This window comes from Argiope bruennichi, chromosome 3 (assembly GCF_947563725.1).
Source record: "Argiope bruennichi chromosome 3, qqArgBrue1.1, whole genome shotgun sequence".
NCBI lineage: Eukaryota > Metazoa > Arthropoda > Arachnida > Araneae > Araneidae > Argiope > Argiope bruennichi.
The window spans coordinates 127,349,650-127,373,042 of record NC_079153.1 but is presented as its reverse complement, the minus strand read 5'-3'; the positions used below and the strand labels follow the sequence as shown (position 1 = coordinate 127,373,042).

The 23,393-nt window shown below is 29.5% G+C and overlaps 1 protein-coding gene across 1 annotated transcript; it reads right to left on the bottom strand.

Annotated features, from left to right (window-relative positions):
* Window positions 1-1,748: 1,748 nt before the first annotated feature.
* Window positions 1,749-13,817, bottom strand: LOC129963950 (uncharacterized). Its single transcript, XM_056078571.1, has 7 exons — window positions 13,605-13,817; window positions 10,429-10,587; window positions 7,076-7,134; window positions 5,087-5,194; window positions 3,987-4,037; window positions 3,864-3,887; window positions 1,749-1,939 (listed from the first exon to the last, which is right to left on the bottom strand). The coding sequence occupies exons 2-7, from the start codon at window positions 10,547-10,549 to the stop codon at window positions 1,859-1,861; spliced, it is 444 nt and encodes a 147-aa protein (XP_055934546.1). The 5' UTR covers window positions 10,550-10,587; window positions 13,605-13,817; the 3' UTR covers window positions 1,749-1,858.
* Window positions 13,818-23,393: the final 9,576 nt, after the last annotated feature.

Below are 23,393 nucleotides of genomic sequence, written 5' to 3'. Positions count from 1 at the left end.
TGCCGGATCTTAATCCGATAGAGCACATTTGGGATTTCATAGAAATTCACCCATGTTGAAATATCTCGACTTTCTCGTGACCGCTGCTTAGACGTTTGATACAATCTGTCACCAGTCATCTACCAAGGACTTGTAGCATCCTTTGCAAAGCGAATTGCAGCTATTCGCGGGAAGGCCAGAGATGGCGGAATGCATTAATGAATAGGTGTCATAATGTTTTGACTCTTCAGTATATATAAGCCTTGGATTTTAAAAAAATAGACGCTGAATTTTTTTAACGGTTTTTATTTTTTTATTATTTTATATATTGCAGTTTTTAGCTTTCCTTAAGAGTTCTTTATCCAAGTCATGGCAATAACTAAGTAGTTGCACAGAGAGGACGAAAGAACTAGCGCGAGAAAGAATTTCGAGCTTATATAGTTTTAGAAGGAATTTACAAGCATTAGCGTTTTGATTCCATGGGGGAAATTAATAGCTCCCCTCCAAAGTTAAAGTTACAGTAAAATGTAGTTTGAAAGATTAGGAAATTATTACATATATGTATTAAGCAGATTGACAGATGCGAAGTGCTATGTCGTTAAAATCTTTGCAATAAATATTCTTATATGGAATATGCCAAATCAAGATTTTGGAATGATACATTTAAAGAAAATGTCATCCATTGTAATATTGCTATTACTTTCTTCGACCTATACGATGTTTTATTTCCTCGCCTGTCAGTGTCTTGGCCTAGGGTAGGGGTAGCGCGTTTTCCCCGTGTTCTGGGCGTTCCGTGTTCGAGCATGAATGTTCTTCACCCTGTGTTTTATCTGTGAGGCGTGTGAAAGAGCCTCACTGTAAAAAGGTTGTGCAAGCGAATGTGAGAGAGTCATCTTGTGAGCTAGAAGTCAGTCTTCTTCTCTCGGGTGCTCAGAAGTCTTTACCCTCAGAAGCTACTGCACCCCCTTTCCGTTGTAATGCGGACACTACATCATCATCATCATCATTTCCTCGCTTTGCAATTTTGTTCGTGATTGTCCTCAATCATGAATAATTAAAAACTATTAATTTAGCTGATTAATAATTTTTAATTATATATACAAGGAATTTATTTAATAAGTATTTCTGTCGGTCATTGAAATGCATACAAAGGATCAAGATGATTTTCTGTGAAAACTCTAGAATATTTTATTATGTAATGGAAACGTTAGAAAAGTTGGGCGTAATGAAAAGGCATTCCTGTTTAACATAAAATATTCTGATTTCTCTCTGACGAAATATTCCAAAGTTTTTTTTTACGACCTTTAAATTAGCAAATGTAATTCAAAATCTTAATTTAGTAAATTTATTCAAAAGAAGATTTGAAGAAAGAGACAAGACAAGATATTAGAATAAAGGTAATTTTATTTACTATATGCATAGCTAGTTTTTAAATGTAGAGATGATATTTCTTTAAAATTGAAACTATTTTATGTAGTAAAATTATTCTTGTAGCTTTAAGGAAGCTTTTTCTCTCTAAGAAAACGTATGATAGTTCAAGAAAAATGTACCTGATAAAATTTATTACTAAATAATTTGCTCATTTCATAAACTTTTCGTGATGTTTGCAAAATCTTTTTAAAAATTTATGAACATCAATTGAAATGTGCATTCATTTCATTAGTTGCTTTAGGCAGTCTGTGGTGTAGTTTGTCTTGACTACCTTGTGTGACAGTCTAAGATTACCTAAATATTATTAGCTGGTGCATAAACAGTTTTAAAGAATAAGAACAAATAGCAAATAGTTGACATTTTTATTAGAAATTATTTAAAGTTCATAAAATCGTTTCCCTGAAATATGTTCCATCAAGATTGTTGCAAGTTTTTCCGCAATACAGTTCTAAGTAGATTTCGCAGTCCCGTTGAGATAGGGCAACAGTTGCGGTAGATCGAATTTCTTAAGCACATTTGCATAGCAGGCCTATGAAAAAAGATACATTAAAAATATGTTATTTATTTAATAATACATTTAAGATTATGCTGATGAATTTGAAAACCAAGCAGAATATTTTGTTTGAATGAGGTTTTGATTAAATTGTTGTATAAGGTTTAATTTTGAATTTGATCAATTTTAATATTTTTCATTTTTAATATTCAGTTAATAGTAATAAAAAGTGCTGAATTATGTTGTTTCATTAAATTCTCTTAATAATACAGATGAATAAATTTGTTGGCACTCTCCAGGCCAAACTGTTTGACTTACAGCTACAAAATTTTGAGCATATATATTATATACCTTGGTGGGTGGAAATGTGCACCTCATTGCAATTTTTTTGAAAGTTTTAACTAGAATTTTATTTAATTAGAAATTTATAGAAATTTTGGCGTTTTCCCGCGATATACTTCCGAAAATATCACTACACAAAAAAAAAAAAAAAATTTTAAATGAATGCTACATTGTTTTAAAATATAAAATAAAAAAATTCAGTAGTCGTGGGAATTTTTGTTGTATTTTGACAATTTTTAAAAAATATTTTTTTCTTTTATTTCTAACAATAGATTTCAGTAGCTACCCTAAGATTCAAACAGCTTTCATTGTTTCATCAAATATTTAGTCATGTGATTATTTAAAGCGAAGAAAGAAGGATTCTATTTAATATCTGTCGTTTACAAGAACGTGAAGTGAAGTTACAGTACCATGAAATCTACAAGACAGATGAATTGATATTAGCGTTTTTTAATAGCACTGTGATGTTATGGGACTGGTCGCCATTATAAAAGTTCATATTAAAGGGATCTTAAATAAGACAAAATAACACGACTTTCGCCAAATAGCCAGACAATTTGGCGGAATCATGGACCTGATGTTATATCTAAATGATCTATATGAAAACAAATATAAATAATATTCCTGGGGAACCAGCTGATCGTCTGAGGCGACGAGTCTGAAGTAAAATAATGGTTTAAAATTATACTTGTTTTAACAACAGAAATAGGGAAAATCATCAAATTATAGTACAGTTTTTTTAAAGTAAAGTTAAGAGTACAGTTTTTACAGTACAGTTTATTAAATTATAGTACATCAAATTATAGTACAGTTTTTTAAAGTAAAGTACAGTTTTTTTAAAGTAAAGTAAGAGTTAAGTGTGCTATAACGATTGAATGAATAAATAACAATTAATCATAATTATTTCTATTAATAATAATGTATTGCTACTAATAATGAATTTAATTAAAGTATGGAAAGTAATGATTAATAAAGGAGTATAATAATTTAAACAAAAAAACAAAACCAGATTTGATTTTTAAAAGATTTTGATAAATTCTCCTTTCATGCTTTTACGCGGTAAAAAATGCGTTCAACCGAATCATGACTAATATGGATGAAATGTGCTGAAGCAAAAATAGTAAATGCAAAATTAAAATTGAGTTCGTTTCTTTTATCTTCTGATTTTTTTTTCTGAATCCTTTAATTTATACTTTACTGATTTATTTTTGGAAGTAGTTTAATATTTCCTCACCTTGAATCCCGAATTGAGATTCAGAAAATGTGACTACTTTCTAGAAGAATCATTCTTTTTCTAGATTCCGTTTACAGACCATTAAATTTTATAATTCTTGTGTTAAAAGAGAATATAAGGAAAATAAATATATTTCTTTTATCCAAATGCCTTATCACTATTTTAATCCTTTAATTGATTCGAATTGAATGATGAATCAATGATTTTTCGATAATTCAATCACAAATCGCATAAAAATTAGTCGCTAAATAATTTCAAGAATGAGTTTGATTATGGAAATTCCTTAATGATGTTAAATACTTCCGCTGCTTACTTTAAAAATTCAAGCATGTCTTTTAAAAGCATATGTAGAAAATATTTAATTTAATTTTTTTAAAAACTTACTTTTACATCTTCTTTCAATTCCAACTGAAAAAAAGAAGAGGAAAAGCATGAAACACTTCGATTTAGAAAAGTTTTCTTCAAGCAGTGTTAATAAAATCGCTCATTAAGCTATAAATATATTACCTGTTTTTTGAATTCTGCATTGGCTTCATATTCAGCAAAACACTTGTCCAGCTATTTGGAAGAATCGTGCATATTAAAAAAAATTAAAAAGAACTTTAAGTAATCGAATATAAATAATTGCACACAATAAACGCTTATTCTTCAAAAATATGAACTGTTTATCTTTAATTCATTACCAACATTTTTTTTTAAAAAAATAGTTGTACCAGTAATTCATGGAGATTGTATCCAAAAGTTCCTTAATTTTTAATCATTGTGGTCAAAACAAAACTGCTAAACAACATTGTTTAGCAGTTTTCGCAAAAGAGTGTATAAGTATATATCTCAAAAATTTAGAGTATTCCAAATTATTGGAATACTCTAAAGGAGTATTAAGGAGTATTAAGGAGTATTGCATTTTAGATACCATGTTGCACAATGAATAAGAATTAGTTCCTTTTGCGCATTGTAGATTTTGCACAGTTTTCAATTGTTTATAATAGTAAACCTGAAATACAAAGGTTGAAAAAAAAAAGCGATGATTGGTTCCGAATCACATCCTGCATCAATTTATTATTTTTCTTGTTCTTTTTCTTGTTCTCCGATATTAATTTGTTCTTACCATTTTGATGATCATTTATTAACAATTACTGACAAAACATGGCATTTTCAGCGCCAGTGCTATGATCTATCAATATCAGGCTACAGTGTTTAAAAAACATTTTAATGTTCTTAACATCCTTAGTAAGACGCTGAATCTTTGGAGCAAGTGATTTTAAAACGTGAACTGTGACAAAATCAGCAATTAAATGACCAAGTGATTGGTTCAATTAGGAGATTTAAGAACTAATTGGTAGAACATGGTTTCGAACAAATGGTCACGGAATCTTACGCCCTCAAGCAGACTCGTTTATCTGCTTAGATCTGAATGGTAGTAGAGTCATGTGGTGGCTGCGTTTCTTCTGGCCCTCAAATATATGAGTGCATCCAGGGTCTTGAAGTAAAAGTTTCCTGCATTGTAAACAGGTTCTGCTTTTGCTTTTCGAATGCCCATAAACTTTCGGAACCTCACCTTTTATACATAAGGGCGAGGCTAAATTATACTATTCTAAAACACTCACCTTTTTAAAGAGGGATTGATCCTTGCATGCGGAATGCGTGAATTCTATCGAGTCACCTTTGGATGAAGGTAAGACTTCAGTCATGCAGTCGGATATTGCATCTTTGATCTGTAGAATATAACCATTTAAATTCAAATTCGTGATAGAAAAGTATCGCTTTTTTAATCTCATTATCTCAAGTCACAATTTATTTAAAAGATAATAGATATTATTTGCCATGAAGTATTAAATTGCTCCCATTTACTAGTGCTTAGTGTTAGCTAAACTTCATCTATTGCAGTAAAAGTCAGTTAAAACGATTATCTGAAGTGAAAATCATTATCACAAACTTCTCATTACAAGCTAACCATAAAAGGAATAAAAGATCAAATTCTAAAGTTCAATTAATCAATGTTCCTCTTGAGTTTGTCGCCAATATGGTAAATGAAGTAAGCCAACGATATAGTTTTAAAAAAACGTATGACTTGTTTATTTACCAATATTCTGCGGTGCTGAGCTGTACGCCTATGGGTTTGGTGACTCAACGGACATTCTTGGAGATGTGAAAGAGCGCTTTAAAAAGGATTTCAACGGAGTAATAATAACAATAATAATGCTAAAAATTTAATAAGAATATTACTCTCCTGCTTACGAAAGGTAAAACATTATAATAGTGAAAAAAAATCCATATCGAGATTTCGATGAATCTTTACATTCTTGAATTTTCTGAGTCTAAAAAAAAAAAAAAAATTGGACTTAGTTTGGAGCTAATTTAAAATTAAACGAAATGGCATTTTTTCGAAATTTAATTTATAAAAATGTTACGGAAAAAAATATCATTTTTACGGCTCTTCAAAACTAAAAAAAAATATCTTTTCAATGATATAAATTTATTTTTCATGCAATTTTTTAAAAATAATTTTTGAGTAATTTTTTAAAATTTTAAACATTTTTTAAATATATTTTTTGCATACTTTTTTCATACTATACTTCATTGTTGTAGTGAAACCAAACTGTATATATTGTTTGATCAAGTATTTTACAGTATAAGTTCCTTTCATTGTTAAAAGAATGAGAAGATATATTCTTGTTAATATTTGTTTACTTCATGAAAAAAATAAGAAAGTAAAGTTACAATATAGCGGTAGCCCCAGCTGATACCTTTTTAACTAGCACTTAATATCATGGAATTTGATAAGATTAGGAAGTTTTATTTATACAATAAAAATAAGTTAAATATTGTTAAAATAATTAATAATATTTAAATAATTAATAAATATAAGATAACATGCTTTAAAATTATTATTAATAATAATTAAAATAACGTGGCTTAATATCCATCGCCATTTGATATCCAAAAATATTTGATGGAAAAATTAATTCCAGCTGAATTAGAATGAAGAACAATTTTGAATTAAAATTATTGGATTTGTACAAAAAAAGAAACTTTCATGTTATTTGAATCTATATATTACTCTTATTCCAACAAAAAAAAAAAAAAAAAAAAAAAAAAAAAAGAAAGAAAGAAAGAAAAGAAAAAAAAAGTTTTATTTTTTCAGCTGAGGTTGCCATGGAAACCAGCACCTGCGCAGTTTCTTTCCTTAAAACTAAATCGATGTTTATTTTTTATTTTTATTTATTTTACATTTAGTTAGTAATATTTTGTAACATCCAATCAGGATGTAACTGTGAATGTTTTTGTGTTCGCGTTTTTTTATTTTTTTTATTTTTCGAGTGCATGAATAAATACAATTCAGTATTTAATAATAGATTTGATTATTGAAAATTAGAAAATAGTTATTAGATAATTAAAACCACTGAGCCACATAAAAGAATTAGAATAGCACTGTTGTTGAAAGCCTTCGCGCCATAGATACCAATACTATTAATGCATTTTTAAAGAGGGGGGAAATAGAAATCCTATTAACCTAAATTTGACAAGGTATAGATACCAATCAAAAGTTTCAATTCATATTTAGAAAATAATAAATTCCAGGAAAAGTCACTCACTAGTTTCGGCTCCATTTGGAGGCAGTTATCTAATGCTTTGTGTACGTCTTCATCTTTTTCTGAAATGAGTAAAAAGAAGAATGGAATTAATTTAAAGTTTCATAAACGTTCATCCATATATCTGCACACTCATCAGATAAATCAACTGTAATAATCTTGGCAAAATAAAAATAAAAAGTTTTTTTGTTTTTGTTTCATTGAATTTCATTACATTATGGGATGATTAGAAAGAATTACGGCGATATTTCAAATAATTCATGATCAGCTCGGCAAGCATTGATGACTTGTTGCTCAATCCTCTCTGTTCCAACAGATTTCTAAGGTTCGTACTACTCAACTTCACGTGCATCGATTCAAGAATCAATTATCTATACTGGTTGTTGTTATTTTCTATGTTTGATATCCAAACTTTTGTATTTATGAGTAGAACTCAGTAATTTGAAAGTTGATCGTAGAAAGTGTTAAAATTGATTCTTTTTACTTTCTCGTTCACGAAGTGTGCAATGAGACAATACAGTTACAGTCAAAGCATTCATTCGAATTCGAGATTTTGACGATATTACATGTTTTATATATACTTGAGTCCGAAAAACATATTTTTGAAATTAAGTCAGTATGTCTATGAACATAAAAAATCAAAATCGCTTGAAATAGATAAATAAAATTTCGTCTAAATATCAGATTTGATAATTTCTATGAAATTTCAATGAAATCCATTCACAGGAAGTCTGTATGTCCATCTGTGCCAGTAGAGTTGAATATGATAACTGCAAAACGTAAAATGCTGGTTGGGAACAAAAATAATATAAACATTTAGCATCTAAAGTATATATAATCATTAAATTTTGAACGAAATCCTCTAAAGCGTTAACCATCTGTCGGTCTCTACTTTCGCATGCACTGTAAGCTAAATGGATGAATTTTGGTATGTAGTCTTTGCATCGAACTAGTAGATTTCTGTCAAATTTTAAACGTAATTTATTCACAAGAAGTATGTCTGTTTGCCCGAATTCATTCCAATACAGTAAGTACGAAACGTTAAAAACTAGATTAATAAGATTTAGTTCACAAATTTAGCACCTAAAATGTAGATCCATAGAGTGGTACTAGCTTTTAGAGAGGAAGAGGGAAAAAAATGTCATATAAACTCATCCCTATTTTTGATTGTAGTTTTAAAATTTTAAATTTTATAACAATTAAATTCTTTCTCTCCTTCAAACATTTTTTACAGTTGGCACGAATACTGTACCAGAAGATCCCCCCCTTTTTTTTTCTGTATGAGATAATACATATTCAATAATTTCAAAACATTGAAATTTTATTACTCATCGAATGAAATTTCATGAGTAATGAATTGAAATTTCATTACTCATCGAATTTGCCGACTGTATCCTCGAATTTGCCGACTTTATTAACATGAATATTTTTCTTTTTTTACATTAAAAAATGACACTAGTTTGTTATAAAACTTAAAAATATATTTTTCAAAATATTTTTGCTCAGAGACTAACTTATGAGTAGTATCAGTTATCAAAAAGTATAAAATTGCTGACTGATCTAAAATAGTGATATTTGAAACTTTATAACTCGGTCAGATTTGATGTATATTTCACTGAACACTTCTCCTTAGGACCAAAGGACTGTATAAATTCTAAACTTCATATTTTTTTCAAAAGTACTTTTATTGATTGAAACAAAATAAAATATTATTATTTAGGTAGACATAAAATTATAGATATACACATTGCAATGAAAAGAATGGCGTCAGGCTTCTGTAATAATATGAGCTATATGACTATCAGAATTTGAAACTTTGAAAATATTTAGTTGAAGAAACTATCAAGATATCATGTAACATAAAATATTTAATTGAAAATTTTAACAATCATTTAATCTCAGCGAGTCAGCTGGTCGTCAAAGGTGGCTTGTATGAAATAAAACTTAGAAAGCTGGAATTATTTTTACAGTGTATGAGTTCTGACAATTTCAATGGGACAATTTTTATTGAACTTGCATTTTACATTGTTTCTTTTCATTTAAAGGACTGCCCTTTTGTATATGAAGAAGAGTGATCATTAAGTTTTCATTTGGGGTCTTACTACTAAGTGTACAGTACTGGTAGGGGGAGAAAATCAATATACATATACATATATCCAAATTTCACACAGTGGCTCAATATGTTTTCTACAACAACGTGGCATGTAAAATAAAAAAAATTCAAATTTAAAAAAGGTGAAAATACAAGGAAACAAAACACATTTAAATAAAAATAATTGGAAGGGTGAACTGCTTAAACGTACAGCATTTCCACATGCAACCAGCAACATAAGTTCAAAATAACGAAAATATTTTCTTAAAAAAGAGATGGAAAAAAAAAAAAGAAGTAATACGTGAAAATGCATGCATATGTAAAATGTTACGAAGTTCTGTAACAAAAAATAACAGTAGAATAGTTACTCAAACACACACTAGAAATTTTAAGAATAACATAAAATAATAATATAAAAAAAAATCAAACACGGCAATGAAACAAAAAGAAATTGAACAATATTCTGGCAGAATTATTTATAACGAAACAAAATGTAAAAGTGTTTCTTTTATTGAGTTATTATTTTGTCCAAGTTTGTATTTTCGTAATAATGACATATTTAGATTTTAGCATTAAAGCAGCTGCTCATTGCAGTCAGTGTATTGGCATTTTACTGTGACCTTCAGCCACAACATTTGACAATCTATTCATTTGTGATAACTGCAGACAGTTCTGTTCAATAATAATAAAAAATATATCTAATGTGATGAACTCAGAATTTAAAAACAAAATATTCAATAATAAAAATTCCCCCCTCCACCAAAGAGGGAACAGATGAAATAAAAGAGATCGAACAATCCAGAAATTTTTAGTGTGATGGATAGCCTATAGAGGGAGCTGTAGTAGCAAAAGGCAACGGCAAATAAATCCGAGGAACGAATTTCTGGAAAAGAAAGAAAAACACAAGCAGATTGAGCTATCCAGGCTACTGTAAAATGACATTTTAAGTGTGACGGAGTGGATAATAATCAGGACATGTAGGGAAAAAAACAGGAGGATAGAGGTAGATTAATTAGAGTTAGATTAGAATTAAATTTATTTAAATAAAATTCCCTAGTCCTTCAGCATCTATTAAAAATATATGTTTATTGTGAGACTAACTGTAGAGAGAAACAATACAACAACTGCAGAGATTTGTGATATTGTAAATTTTTTGTTGTAATTTTTTTTAATGCGGCACCGCTTTTGTAATGTCAAAGGAACATAGGGTGGATTTCAAACCGGTATAAGCAGTCTAATTGTTATTTCTGAATAATTAACTTACCGCAAATTACTTTTCTCCAATTATTGAACCTTCCGTATTCTCCCTCGTCGCCTTCGAGCTGTCGGCCACCCGCAGCAACTACTGCCACACAAGCAGCGAGAATCAACAAGTAGTTAACCATTGCTTTGAAAGATGGTATTGATTTGTTGTGTAAGATTTCTAGGGAATTTAAATAGAAGAAGAACTTTTAAATAAAGTATAAAACTTTTCAAACAGAAAATGTAAACTTTAAAAATATTAAAATTATTAATTTGAGATTTTAGACCTTTTCCGAGTCATAAAACCATTACAGGTGCATAAGATTGTAGTGATTGGGATTTTGCTCCCCAAATTGTGCAGTTTTGGTGTATTATGGTTTTTTTCTTCTCCTTTTTGCCTATATATATGTAAATAAAAATTTTCCTCTACTGTCCTAAAGTCGTTAAAAATGCCGATTTTTGAATTCTGCATATAAAATTATATCTGAACATGAGCCTGACCTCTCTGAAAATTTCAAAAGTATTGGACAAATATTCTGCGGGATGTTAAGTTGTTTTGACAGGCGCGTTATAAAGGGCTACGCCCTCATGTACACTTCTATGTTTGTATTGGTTAAAAAAACAATTTTTTTTTGCGTTGAAGTAAAGTAAAGTTATTTTTTATAAATGTTATTATTTACACAATTTTTGTTTTTAACTTGGATAATTTCACTAGTCTTTCTGTGCTAATATCTGGTCATCAAATTTGGATCGTTTTAAAAAAAAATCAGCTTTTTTAAAATTGCAACATAATTTCTTGCTTCTTTAATTCTGATAGACTTTTAAATATCATGAGATAACAGAAAGGGACATGATTTTATTATGATTAATAAGAGGCATAGAGCGCGTAAATTAGAGTTCCCAAATAAAACAGTTTAAAAAAACTGTTTTGATATTTCGCTGTCAAATTCTTTAATGAAACCGAAATCAATGACTCTTTACATGTTTACTAAAACATATTAATTTCAACAAGGTAAGACTTATAATTTCTTTTCACAGTATAGTTTTGTTTCATGTAAAAAAAATGTTTAAAACATTTATATAGATGTGTTTGAATCCATTTTTATTCATTTCATTTTCCCAGAAATTTTGCTTGTTTCGAATGGGATTTTTTTTTTGATTTATATTTTATTCAAATGGTGTATAATTATAGATATGGTGGTTGATATTAAATGGTGAATATTAATGATCATAATTCCTTCGGCAAGGTTTTTTAAATTATGTGATTATGACAGACATTATTATTCTTATAGCCTTATACATGCTTTATATATTGCGCATATTAACCTTCCTGATGGTATCAGTTCCCATGATATTATAATATTGTTAAAATGTGTCTGTCAGAATGATCTATTTTTAAATATTCTCTTATTTCTTGATAACATAATTTCACTTTCTGATTCTTCTTGTAAATTGCGGAAATGGTAAGTAGAATTTTTCTTTCTTAGCTTTCAACAATGGAAGAAAAGCATGCGATTAAACATTTAATGAAACAGTGAGCAAAGTTTGAATTCCATTACAAAAATGAAATGTGGTATTAAAAATTATACCCAAAAAAAGTTTTTAAAATGTGTCAAAATTTGGGGACAAAATGACACGACAGTTAAGTTAGTATCATTATTGACATGACTGTCTAAATTTTAAAGAAATGCAAAAATCAATTTTGTAAGTTAATACTTTCGGAAGTTATTATGGAAAAGTGTCAGAATCCCAATTAATTTTTAATTAATTAAAACTCTAAGTAAATTTTTTTTAAATGTTCCGAAGTGTATATTCCCGCTCTCTAATGCATTTCTGACAAAGTTGGTGACTTTAGATCCAGTGATCTGGTTTATGTCGACATCTGCATCGCACCTTCAACCTAGAGTGTAAAATATTCTTTAAATCTTTAAAAAAATTGTGGAAATCAATCTGAAAGATAGCATGATAATCAAATCAACATTATAAATTGATGATTCATGAATTCTCGCATGACAAATAATAAAAATTATAAAAGAGAATAAGTTTTGAAGTTATCGTCGGAAAACAAGAATATGAAATTATAAAAATAATGATAGCAGCATTAGTGGGAAAGCTAATCTTTTGTATTTTTGAAGCATGTTCTTGGATAACAATCAAGAAAGTTTAGTTTCATAATACACAGCCGGTTTGTTTTTCTTTACATTACTTGTTACAAACAGATTTTAACGCCTTCAATATGTTCTTCTTCATTCCGGCTTCATTAATTTTTTAAAAAAATGTCCCTATAGTTCCATGCTTGAAATTCTATTCATCACCCTGAACTACAAATTTCATCTAAAATGAAATTCAATCTTGATTAAATTTCAAGAGTCTATTCTCAAAGACTAAAGAGTCAATGCAGAGATATATTTTTAAACTTTATGATTGTTATATTTTTTCTTATCTAAAAAGAAAATTTTGTATCAATTTTAATTTAATTATTCTAATATTCTGTGACACAAAATATATTGGAACTTTTTTATATTCTATTTTGCAATACTCTTTTATAAAACTGAATGCATTGTGAACAAAATTTTGATGCTAATTTTAAAAATAACATACTACATATTACTTTGTTATCAGCTACAAAAATCATTTAAGATTTCTTCTACAAATGCATTTTTTATTTATAAATACTACAAATGAAATTATAAGCCATTACAAAATAACTATTTTGTTCTTAAATAAAGCATTTGATATACTAATTTAAGTTATTACAAGAATATTTGTAATAACTTAATTTGTTTAAGAATATTACAAGAATATTTTGACAACTATGTGTTCATATAAATGAAAAGTGTGTTTCTCAGAAAATGGGCGTACTCCATTTTGAGCAAATGTGCCCTTTTTTAAATCCAAAAAACGTTTTCTTAGCTTTTAGATTCCATTAAAATATTTCTGTTTCCCGTATTAAAATTTCAATTATTAATTTATCGTGCTGTTCTTTACTTGAGATTATTGTCGTTTGCTTAAATGTTATTAATTTATTGCACACTTAGGAAGATTTTATAAAAGTTAAAGGATGTAATTTTCTAAACTGGTTTCAATAACAATTTTTTATCTCTAATTCTTCAATAGATATTTTTTTAAAAAAATAAAATGTATTCTAAACACACTTTTAATACTAATATTTAAAATGAAAAATAGAAAGACTCTTACCTTTATTATCGTCTGCAAAAATATCGCGTCATTTTCCTGCATCCGTAACCCTATAAATACTGGCTACTGTGAAAGAACAATTTTATTTTTTTAAAAACTAGAATAATTAGACGGCAGGAAGTGACATTTAAAAGCATTATCCCATGACAACATGGGAAATTGACTTGTCACCTAAAATGGAGTGAAAGTTGTTGTGATGTTTGAAACGAATAGAGGCATCTGTAACAATGAATGAGTAAGTGTTCAAAGATTTCAAAGTATTTGAATAGTTAAGGCTTCAGAACAAAGCAAGTTTTTCCTGGATGTGTATTTTTTTTTCTTTTCTTTTTTTTTTTTTTTTTTTTTTCATTATGGTTTTGACCCTGAGTCGGTCACTTTTACACAATAGATTTTATTCAATTACTTGTCTTATAACAATGTATATTTACTCATGTTGGACAAATGAATTGTTCAACTAGGACAATTAGGTACAAAACATTATATATTTCTCACTTTTAACCGTCCAAGTGTTTTCAATAAAGGCTTACGAATAAACTTCTTTTTAAAATAGGAAATGCAGTCCGTGAATTGATCAGCGTAAGGAGCAATAGTGAAAGAATTACACTATGCGACACAATGACAAGGGAAATTGTCATTGTGTCAAAAAAATCGTAAAATTCTTTTCAGAAAATTTAATTTTCTATGTAAAAAAAAAAAAATGAAATAAATTCGACGTTGAAGGTTGTGACATAAATACTAAAAAAGTTTTGAAATGTTTACATTATTAAAAATATGCAAATTTTGAGAATAATTTCTGATAATAAATAAAAAAAATGACGAAGAATTTTTGTTTTAAATAATATAGTTTGTGATTATTTGTAAATATTTTTTCATCATTTCATAATCTTTCTTGATAAAGCTGGTGTTAGTTGCTAGAACTCAAAAATAAATGATAAATAATATAACAGAATATTTCAATCATAAATATGCTTTGCATAGTTGATTCTATAATGTCATGAAATACATTTTCAAAAATGTAATTATTTTTTACTTTTTATACAAATTTATTCAATATAAGTATATGTGATAAATCTTTCTTGTTACTGTACTTATTTTATTGACCACTTTCTTCTAACTGCAATCATAATCAATTGATTCAATCAGCCGATGCAGTCGATTTATATCAATTCACTTACCGCATTTCTTTATAAAAATATTTCAGTTGTAAATCTTTAGTAGAAATTATTTCGAGTGATACAGCCATTCAATAATTTGTTTTGGCAAATTACCAAATGGGTTAGTAACAAATGAGGGTAATAACAAATTACTAAGTCACAAATTAAATTTTTGACAAGTAAAATCTACTTTTCTAGTCTACTATTTTGACTAGAAGAATTCTATTGGATCAGAGTTACTGCAATGTTTCTAAAATTAAAATTTCTGAATTAAAAAACTGCCCTACAACCGGGGGATTTTTCGTCATCACTCTTTATGTGTGTACTTTGATCAAACATCTTTCCTTTTGGATGATTTCTTCTGCAGAAAAGAATTGAGAAAATGAACATTTAATTTATAAACTAACTTTTTCACGATGCTAATTTCTACGGTTTATCTACATATTATTTTAATATTACATATATGCTAGAAATATAATACGGTAGAGAAGCAATTTCGTACATTTTATCTGTAAAAGAAAAAAAAAAAGAAAAAAAAAGAAAGAAACGTTTTTAAAATCGATGTATCACTGTTACTGCATAAAAAATATTTTTATTATATTACATTTATATCTTTATGGTTTATTATTGCTGCTTTGTAGATATATCGTAGTTCATAAAGACCATTGTCAATACTCTTTTTCATTGAAAATTAATAAGCAATTTAAATTCTCTATTTTCAGTTTAGCATTTTACCATTTTGTTCTTCATGATTTTTAAAACTGTTATCATGACAACACGGCGGTTTTTCTATGATATATTCAATTGCCCTGTTTATACATAGCATAACATGGATAAATAACAACCGGGTATAGAATGTTTTTTCGTCCCCCATCGCCGTAAATGCTTTTAAAGACTTTGAATAAACATAATTTAATTTCAAAGTTATTTCCCAAGAATTCTGCCTGAACATACTGATACATTCGCCTTCCCATGTCTACGCATATTTTATATTGAAAATATATAAACATTTTGAATGAATCTCTAATTTAATGTAAGTTAGAAGTGTTAGAAATAAATTTATTTGTCGATTCATGTTTTCTTCATTACAAACTTCAGAAAATAAATAAGAATAAAAACGATTTTGATGAATTTCCATATTTTAGATCTCCATAGATCAGAAAAAAATATTTTTAATATTATATCTATAATTACCTAGATAACTAAAAATTTGGTGTTTACGCGAAAATTTTAGTCCGTGTCATATTTAAAAGTGCAGCAACTAAATGAAAATTTTATTTTTTGCAGATTGTTTTATTAAATTGATTTTGACAAAAGTCGTTTTAGCAAGCACCTTTATTTTAAAATTAAAAAATGAAATTCTTGATGTGTTCTGAATTTTTAGAATAATTTTTGATATATTTCAATTTTTTCATATGATTTTCATTTCGCTGATTATCGACCAAAGTGTTAGAATGAAATTAAAAAATCTGATTATTTTCAAAATTTAACAATTATTTTTCCAGCTAAGCCTGATAAAAAGCTTATAGAAATATCAAATTTGACATATTTCATACTAATTCTCAGAATACATATATATGAAAATATCTACAAAAACATTCAAATTTCTATTTAAAAAACTTAAGGAAGGAAAATAATTACATAAACAAAAAATAAAATCCTGAGAAAATGCAATGACATTGATACAAAAGTGACAATAAAGACATTAAACAAAAAATAATGATGATTGTGAAATTCTAGATTTTGATCATCTTATTTCTTAACTTAATATATGTAAAACATATTTTATGCTAAGTATGATTGGGCATATTTTTTGTTTTATTTAAATTCTTATATTTTTCAGCATTATTAAGAACACCGACTTTGACCAGAACAGTTTATTCTGCTTCATTCAAAAAATTTTGAACACAGTATTTTTTTGTTAAAATATGGATAATGATAAGCAAATTAAAATTAAAAATTATCAACTTTATACATAAAACCACTCATTTCTTCTCAATTTTAAATGGGGCCTCATTTTTATTGATTTTATTTCAATATCTGGAATAGAATAATTTGATATAACTGGGTTATCTATAATTTTATCCGCAACATTTGCATTCAAAACACTTGTATTCTGAAGTCTCACACAAATATCAGCAGAAGCCTTATTTTTGAAATAATTTTTTTTCACTAGTTTGTCATTCCCTTCAAACCATGCACTAGGTGATTCGAGAACGTTTCGGTCGTGGTATTTTCGCAACAGATTATAAAAAGTAAACATTCTTTTGGGTTAAGCAAAGCACCTATGGTACAAAAAAAAATGGTCTGAATTTTATTAGAAAGGTAGAATTTATTGTTACAGGCGTTATTACATTTTTTCATAAATGAAGAAAATTTTTGAGAAGGAAATTGAAACAATCTGATAAGGGGAATGTTTTTGAACTTCGAAGCAACCAAATTTTTGAGTGTTTTCGAAATTACAAAATTAATAAAATTTTATGCGTTTGAATTTAAAATTATATCAGTTCTAATATGAAATTATTAAACAAATTCATATTAAAAGTGCTCTGGGATGCATTTCAACATCTGCTGGAAATTTGTGTGATGTATATAATATTATCTTTTACAATGCAAATATAAACAAAGAGGATTCAACGATTAAATGTTCACTGCTATTTCTGAACAAATTTCACATCCAGTTTTATTTGAGCTCTTTCATGTTGCTTTGGTATGTAAAACTAGAATGTTCCATTCTCTATTTGAAAAATGCTTCATCTATAATGATTGAAAAATATATAATTCTTACCTAAACAGTTTTGGGTATAGGATATAGACAAAAAACATCATTCAGTTAAAATGTAGCACATTTATATATATATATATATATATATATATATATACAGATAGAAGATGAGCTTTATATTCATTTATTCTTACGTATTATGTCCTTTCATGAAAAACCTAGCAGCTGCCTTTCTTTTTGTTGGGTGTTTCTGTTTTTCGCTTTCTATAAATTTACTTTTTCCTTCTGCTGACTTTAACTACTCTCAAAGACCAGCTGTCCAAATAATCTGTAAAAGGCCTTCAGTGTTACATAAAACATTTTATATTATTATTGTATAAAATAATAATCGTAATGTTGAATAAAATCATTTCAGATATTCGAGGATACAGCTTATAAAGAATTCAAAGCACAAAATAATTCCTTCTGAGTATTAAAGGATGTGCAGTATAGTATGTCTGCTTGTGATTTGTTCTCAGTTATGCGGAAAATAACAAGCATTTTTTTCTCACATAATTACTTATATTTATGATGGGTATCCAGATTTTTATTTTATCTCATCAGACGACCAGCTTGTCAGTTTTTGCTTTCAAGGACATAAAGTATTCCTAAACAATATTTGCTTCTAACTCATTTTGAAATTCTTTCTTCTCCTACCCTCTCCGAGAGTGCCTTGATCAATGCGTTTTCTTCTCTTGTCGTGATAGATAATTATTTTAAGGCATTGATTCTAAACGCAGCAAAAACTGTGGTGATATGATATTAATTAAAGTTCCAAACTTAATATAAAAACAGGGTGGGTGGGTGGTGGGAGATTCGGAAGCATTAAGGTGGGTTTACAGTCGGCTGGTAAGAAAACACATGCGCAGAAAAGGAGTGGCTTATGTTTGCCACAATTTCATAAGTTAGATTCAGGCATTGCATGCTTGGTTACAAATCGCCGTTTTCGTGTCCCTTGAATTTTTCTTTTTAACTGCATATCGTATTAAAATGACGGATATTTACACAAAGAAACATGGTAAAAAAAAGGATGAACATACCTAAACTTGGATGAAGCTCAAGTTTCTATTGACTGTCAGGATGCGAAGAAGAGCTGGATTATGATCAGAGCTGGGTTCAGGGATAGATACTATTTCATATGGGAAAAGAAGATATTTAACAATTGCAAGATTTGTACTGGCAGAATAAACACCATATCTAGTGGGGGATCAAGGAGCTAAAATTTCTAAACCTGCATGCAGTACAAAGGAATATAATGAGTTACCACGTGCATTATTATTTTGACAACCCCAACTGATATGATGGGCGTTAAAATCGTCACAAATAACTTGCTTCGAACTGATTTGTAGCAAGTTTTCAATGTCAAAAGTAAACAGAGAATTATCAGAACCAGTGGGGATGTAAATAGAAGTAAAAGTAATTGGATCATTTTTAATGTCCAGGGCAACCACCGTGGCTTCAACATAGTAAAGCGTAGGAGAAATGATCTAATGATGGGGTATACCTTTTTTAATCAGAATTGCAGTACCACCACCAGTATTGCCAATCCTGTAACTATAGTACGAGTGGTAATTAGACAGAAAAATCTTTCTTTGCGGTTGTGCAGGTTGAGATTCGAACTCGCAACGTTAGGGTTCGTAGCCCAGTAACAAAGCTACTAGACAAAAGTGTACACTCTTCTCCGGAAGTTGTTAACTGGCTTATAATGTTACCACCACAATAGTGGTTCACGCACATGCGCAGATATCATTCGTATTCTTAGCATTTGCTTTTAGACGAGATTGACACCGTATTTCAAATTTTACTGGACTGTCGTAATGAGACTCTTAGACCCTTCAGAAGATCACTGGTTACGAGGCTTGGTAGCTGGATCGGTAGAGTGTAGCGCTTAGTATTGAAGGTCTTCAGTTCGAGGCTCGAATCCGAGAAATATTTTTATATATTTTTCTTTTTTTCTTTAATTTATTTTCGCCAGATTTCTCCATAATAAATAGAGATAAATTGAATAATTCCAAATCATATGCGTCAAAAATAGAATTTGATATCAAAATATGTCTATATTTATTCGAAATGTTACGAGTCTAGTTCACGCACATGCGCAGAAATCATTCTTATTCTTAGCATTGTGCTTTTAGACCAGATTGACACCGTATTTAAAATTTTACTGGACAGTCGTATTGAGACTCTTAGAAACTTTAGAAGCTCTCCGGTTACGAGGCGTAGTGGCTGGATCGGCAGAGTGTGGCGCTTAGATTTGCAGTTCTTCAGTTCGGGGCTCGAAGCCGACAAATGTTTTTATATATTTTTCTATTTTTTTAAAATTTATTTTAGCCAGATTTCTCCATTATTCCTAAAGATTAATTCCAAATCATATACGTCAAAAAAAGAATTTAATATCAAAATATTTCTATATTGATTCGAAATTTTAGAAGTCAAGTTCACGCACATGAGCAGAAATCATTCGTATTCTTAGCATTGTGCTTTTAGACCAGATTGACACCGTATTTACAATTTTACTGGACAGTCGTAATGAGACTCTTAGAAACTTTAGAAGCCCTCGGGTTACGAGGCGTAGTGGCTGGATCGGTAGAGTGTGGCGCTTAATTTTGCAGGTCTTCAGTTCGAGACTCGAAGCCGACAAATATTTTTATATATTTTTCTATTTTTTTAAAATTTATTTTAGAAAGATTTCTGCATCATTCCTAGAGATAAATTGAATCATTCAAAATCATATACGTCAAAAAAAGAATTTAATACCAAAATATTTCTATATTTATATGAAATTTTACGAGCCACATTCATGCACATGCGCAGAAATCATTCGTATTCTTAGCGTTGTGCTTTTAGACCAGATTCACACCGTATTTAAAATATTACTGAACAGTCGTAATAAGACTCTTAGACCCTTCAGAAGCTCTCTTGTTACGAGGCTTGGTGGCTGGATCGGCAGAGTGTGGCGCTTAGTTTTGCAGGTCTTCAGTTCGAGGCTCGAAGCCAACAAATATTTTTATATATTTTTCTATTTTTTTTAAATTTATTTTAGACAGATTTCTCCATCATAAATAGAGATAAATAGAATAATTCCAAATCATATACGTCAAAAATAGATTTTAATATCAAAATATTTCTATATTGATTCGAAATTTTAGGAGTCTAGTTCACGCACATGCGCAGAAATCATTCGTATTCTTAGCATTGTGCTTTTAGACCAGATTCACACCGTATTTAAAATTTTACTGGACAGTCGTAATGAGACTCTTAGACCCTTCAGAAGCTGTCGGGTTACGAGGCTTGGTGGCTGGATCGGCAGAGTGTGGCGGTTAGTTTTGCAGGTCTTCAGTTCGAGGCTCGGAGCCAACAAATATTTTTATATATTTTTCTATTTTTTTTTAATCTACTTTAGACAGATTTCTCCATCATAAATAGAGATAAATAGAATAATTCCAAATCATATACGTCAAAAATAGATTTTAATATCAAAATATTTCTATATTGATTCGAAATTTTAGGAGTCTAGTTCACGCACATGCGCAGAAATCATTCGTATTCTTAGAATTGTGCTTTTAGACCAGATTCACACCGTATTTAAAATTTTACTGGACAGTCGTAATGAGACTCTTAGACCCCTCAGAAGCTCTCGGGTTACGAGGCTTGGTGGCTGGATCGGCAGAGTGTGGCGCTTATTTTTGCAGGTCTTCAGTTCGAGGCTCGGAGCCGACAAATATTTTTATATATTTTTCTATTTTTTTTTAATCTACTTTAGACAGATTTCTCCATCATAAATAGAGATAAATAGAATAATTCCAAATCATATACGTCAAAAATAGAATTTAATATCAAAATATTTCTATGTTTATTCGAAATTTTACGAGTCTAGTTCACGCACATGCACAGAAATCATTCGTATTCTTTGGCTTGTGCTTTTAGACCAGATTCACGACGTATTTAAAATATTACTGGACAGTCGTAATGAGACTCTTAGACCCTTTAGAAACTCTCGGGTTACCATGCTTGGTGGCTGGTTCGGCAGAGTGTGGCGCTTAGTTTTGCAGGTCTTCAGTTCGAGGCTCGAATCCGACAAATATTTTTATATGTTTTTCTATTTTTTTTAAAATTTATTTTAGACAGATTTCTCCATCATAAGTAGAGATAAATTGAATAATTCCAAATCATATACGTCAAAAATAGAATTCAATATCAAAATACTTCTATGTTTATTCGAAATTTTACGAGTCTATTTCACTCACATGCGCAGAAATCATTCGTATTCTTAGCATTGTGCTTTTAGATTAGATTGACAACGTATTTAAAATTTTACTGTACTGTGGTAATGAGACTCTTTGACCCTTCAGAAGCTCTCGGGTTACGAGGCTTGGTGGCTGGATCGGCAGAGTGTGGCGCTTAGTTTCGCAGGTCTTCAGTTCGAGGCTCGGAGCCGACAAATATTTTTATATATTTTTCTATTTTTTTTAAAATTTATTTTAGACAGATTTCTCCATCATAAGTAGAGATAAATTGAATAATTCCAAATCATATACGTCAAAAATAGAATTCAATATCAAAATACTTCTATGTTTATTCGAAATTTTACGAGTCTATTTCACTCACATGCGCAGAAATCATTCGTATTCTTAGCATTGTGCTTTTAGATTAGATTGACAACGTATTTAAAATTTTACTGTACTGTGGTAATGAGACTCTTTGACCCTTCAGAAGCTCTCGGGTTACGAGGCTTGGTGGCTGGATCGGCAGAGTGTGGCGCTTAGTTTCGCAGGTCTTCAGTTCGAGGCTCGGAGCCGACAAATATTTTTATATATTTTTCTATTTTTTAAAAAATTTATTTTAGCCTGATTTCTCCATCATAAAGAGAGATAAATTGAATAATTCCAAATCATATACGTCAAAAATAGAATTTAATATCAAAATATTTCTATATTGATTCGAAATTTTAGGAGTCAAGTTCACGCACATGCGCAGAAATCATTCGTATTCTTAGCATTGTGCTTTTAGACCAGAATGACACCGTATTTAAAATTGTACTGGACTGTCGTAATGAGATTCTTTGACCATTCAGAATCTCACGTGTTGTGAGGCTTGGTGGCTGTATCGGCAGAGTGTCGGGCTTAGTTTTGCAGGTCTTCAGTTCGAGGCTCGAAGCCGACAAATATTTTTATATCTTTTTCTATTTTTTTTAATTTATTTTAGCCAGATTTCTCCATCATAAATAGAGATAAATAGAATAATTCAAAATCATATACGTGAAAAATAGAATTTAATATCAAAATATTTCTATGTTTATTCGAAATTTTACGAGTCTAGTTCACGCACATGCGCAGAAATCATTCGTATTCTTAGCATTGTGATTTTAGACCAGATTGACACCGTATTTCAAATTTTACTGTACTGTCGTAATGAGACTCTTAGACCCTTCAGAAGCTCTCTTGTTACGAGGCTTGGTGGCTGGATCGGCAGAGTGTGGCGCTTAGTTTTGCAGGTCTTCAGTTCGAGGCTCGAAGCCGACAAATATTTTTATATATTTTTCTATTTTTTTTAAATTTATTTTAGACAGATTTCTCCATCATAAATAGAGATAAATAGAATAATTCCAAATCATATACGTCAAAAATAGATTTTAATATCAAAATATTTCTATATTGATTCGAAATTTTAGGTTCACGCACATGCGCAGAAATCATTCGTATTCTTAGCATTGTGCTTTTAGACCAGATTCACACCGTATTTAAAATTTTACTGGACAGTCGTAATGAGACTCTTAGACCCTTCAGAAGCTGTCGGGTTACGAGGCTTGGTGGCTGGATCGGCAGAGTGTGGCGGTAAGTTTTGCAGGTCTTCAGTTCGAGGCTCGGAGCC

Coding starts and splice junctions, on each gene's coding strand:
- LOC129963950 (XM_056078571.1), bottom strand. CDS start 10,549: ATGGTTAACTACTTGTTGATTCTCGCTGCTTGTGTGGCAGTAGTTGCT. Junction 4,038..5,086: donor ATCAATCCCTCTTTAAAAAG/GTGAGTGTTTTA, acceptor TCTTCCAAATAG/CTGGACAAGTGTTTTGCTGA. Junction 1,940..3,863: donor AATTGAAAGAAGATGTAAAA/GTAAGTTTTTAA, acceptor CTTTTTTCATAG/GCCTGCTATGCAAATGTGCT.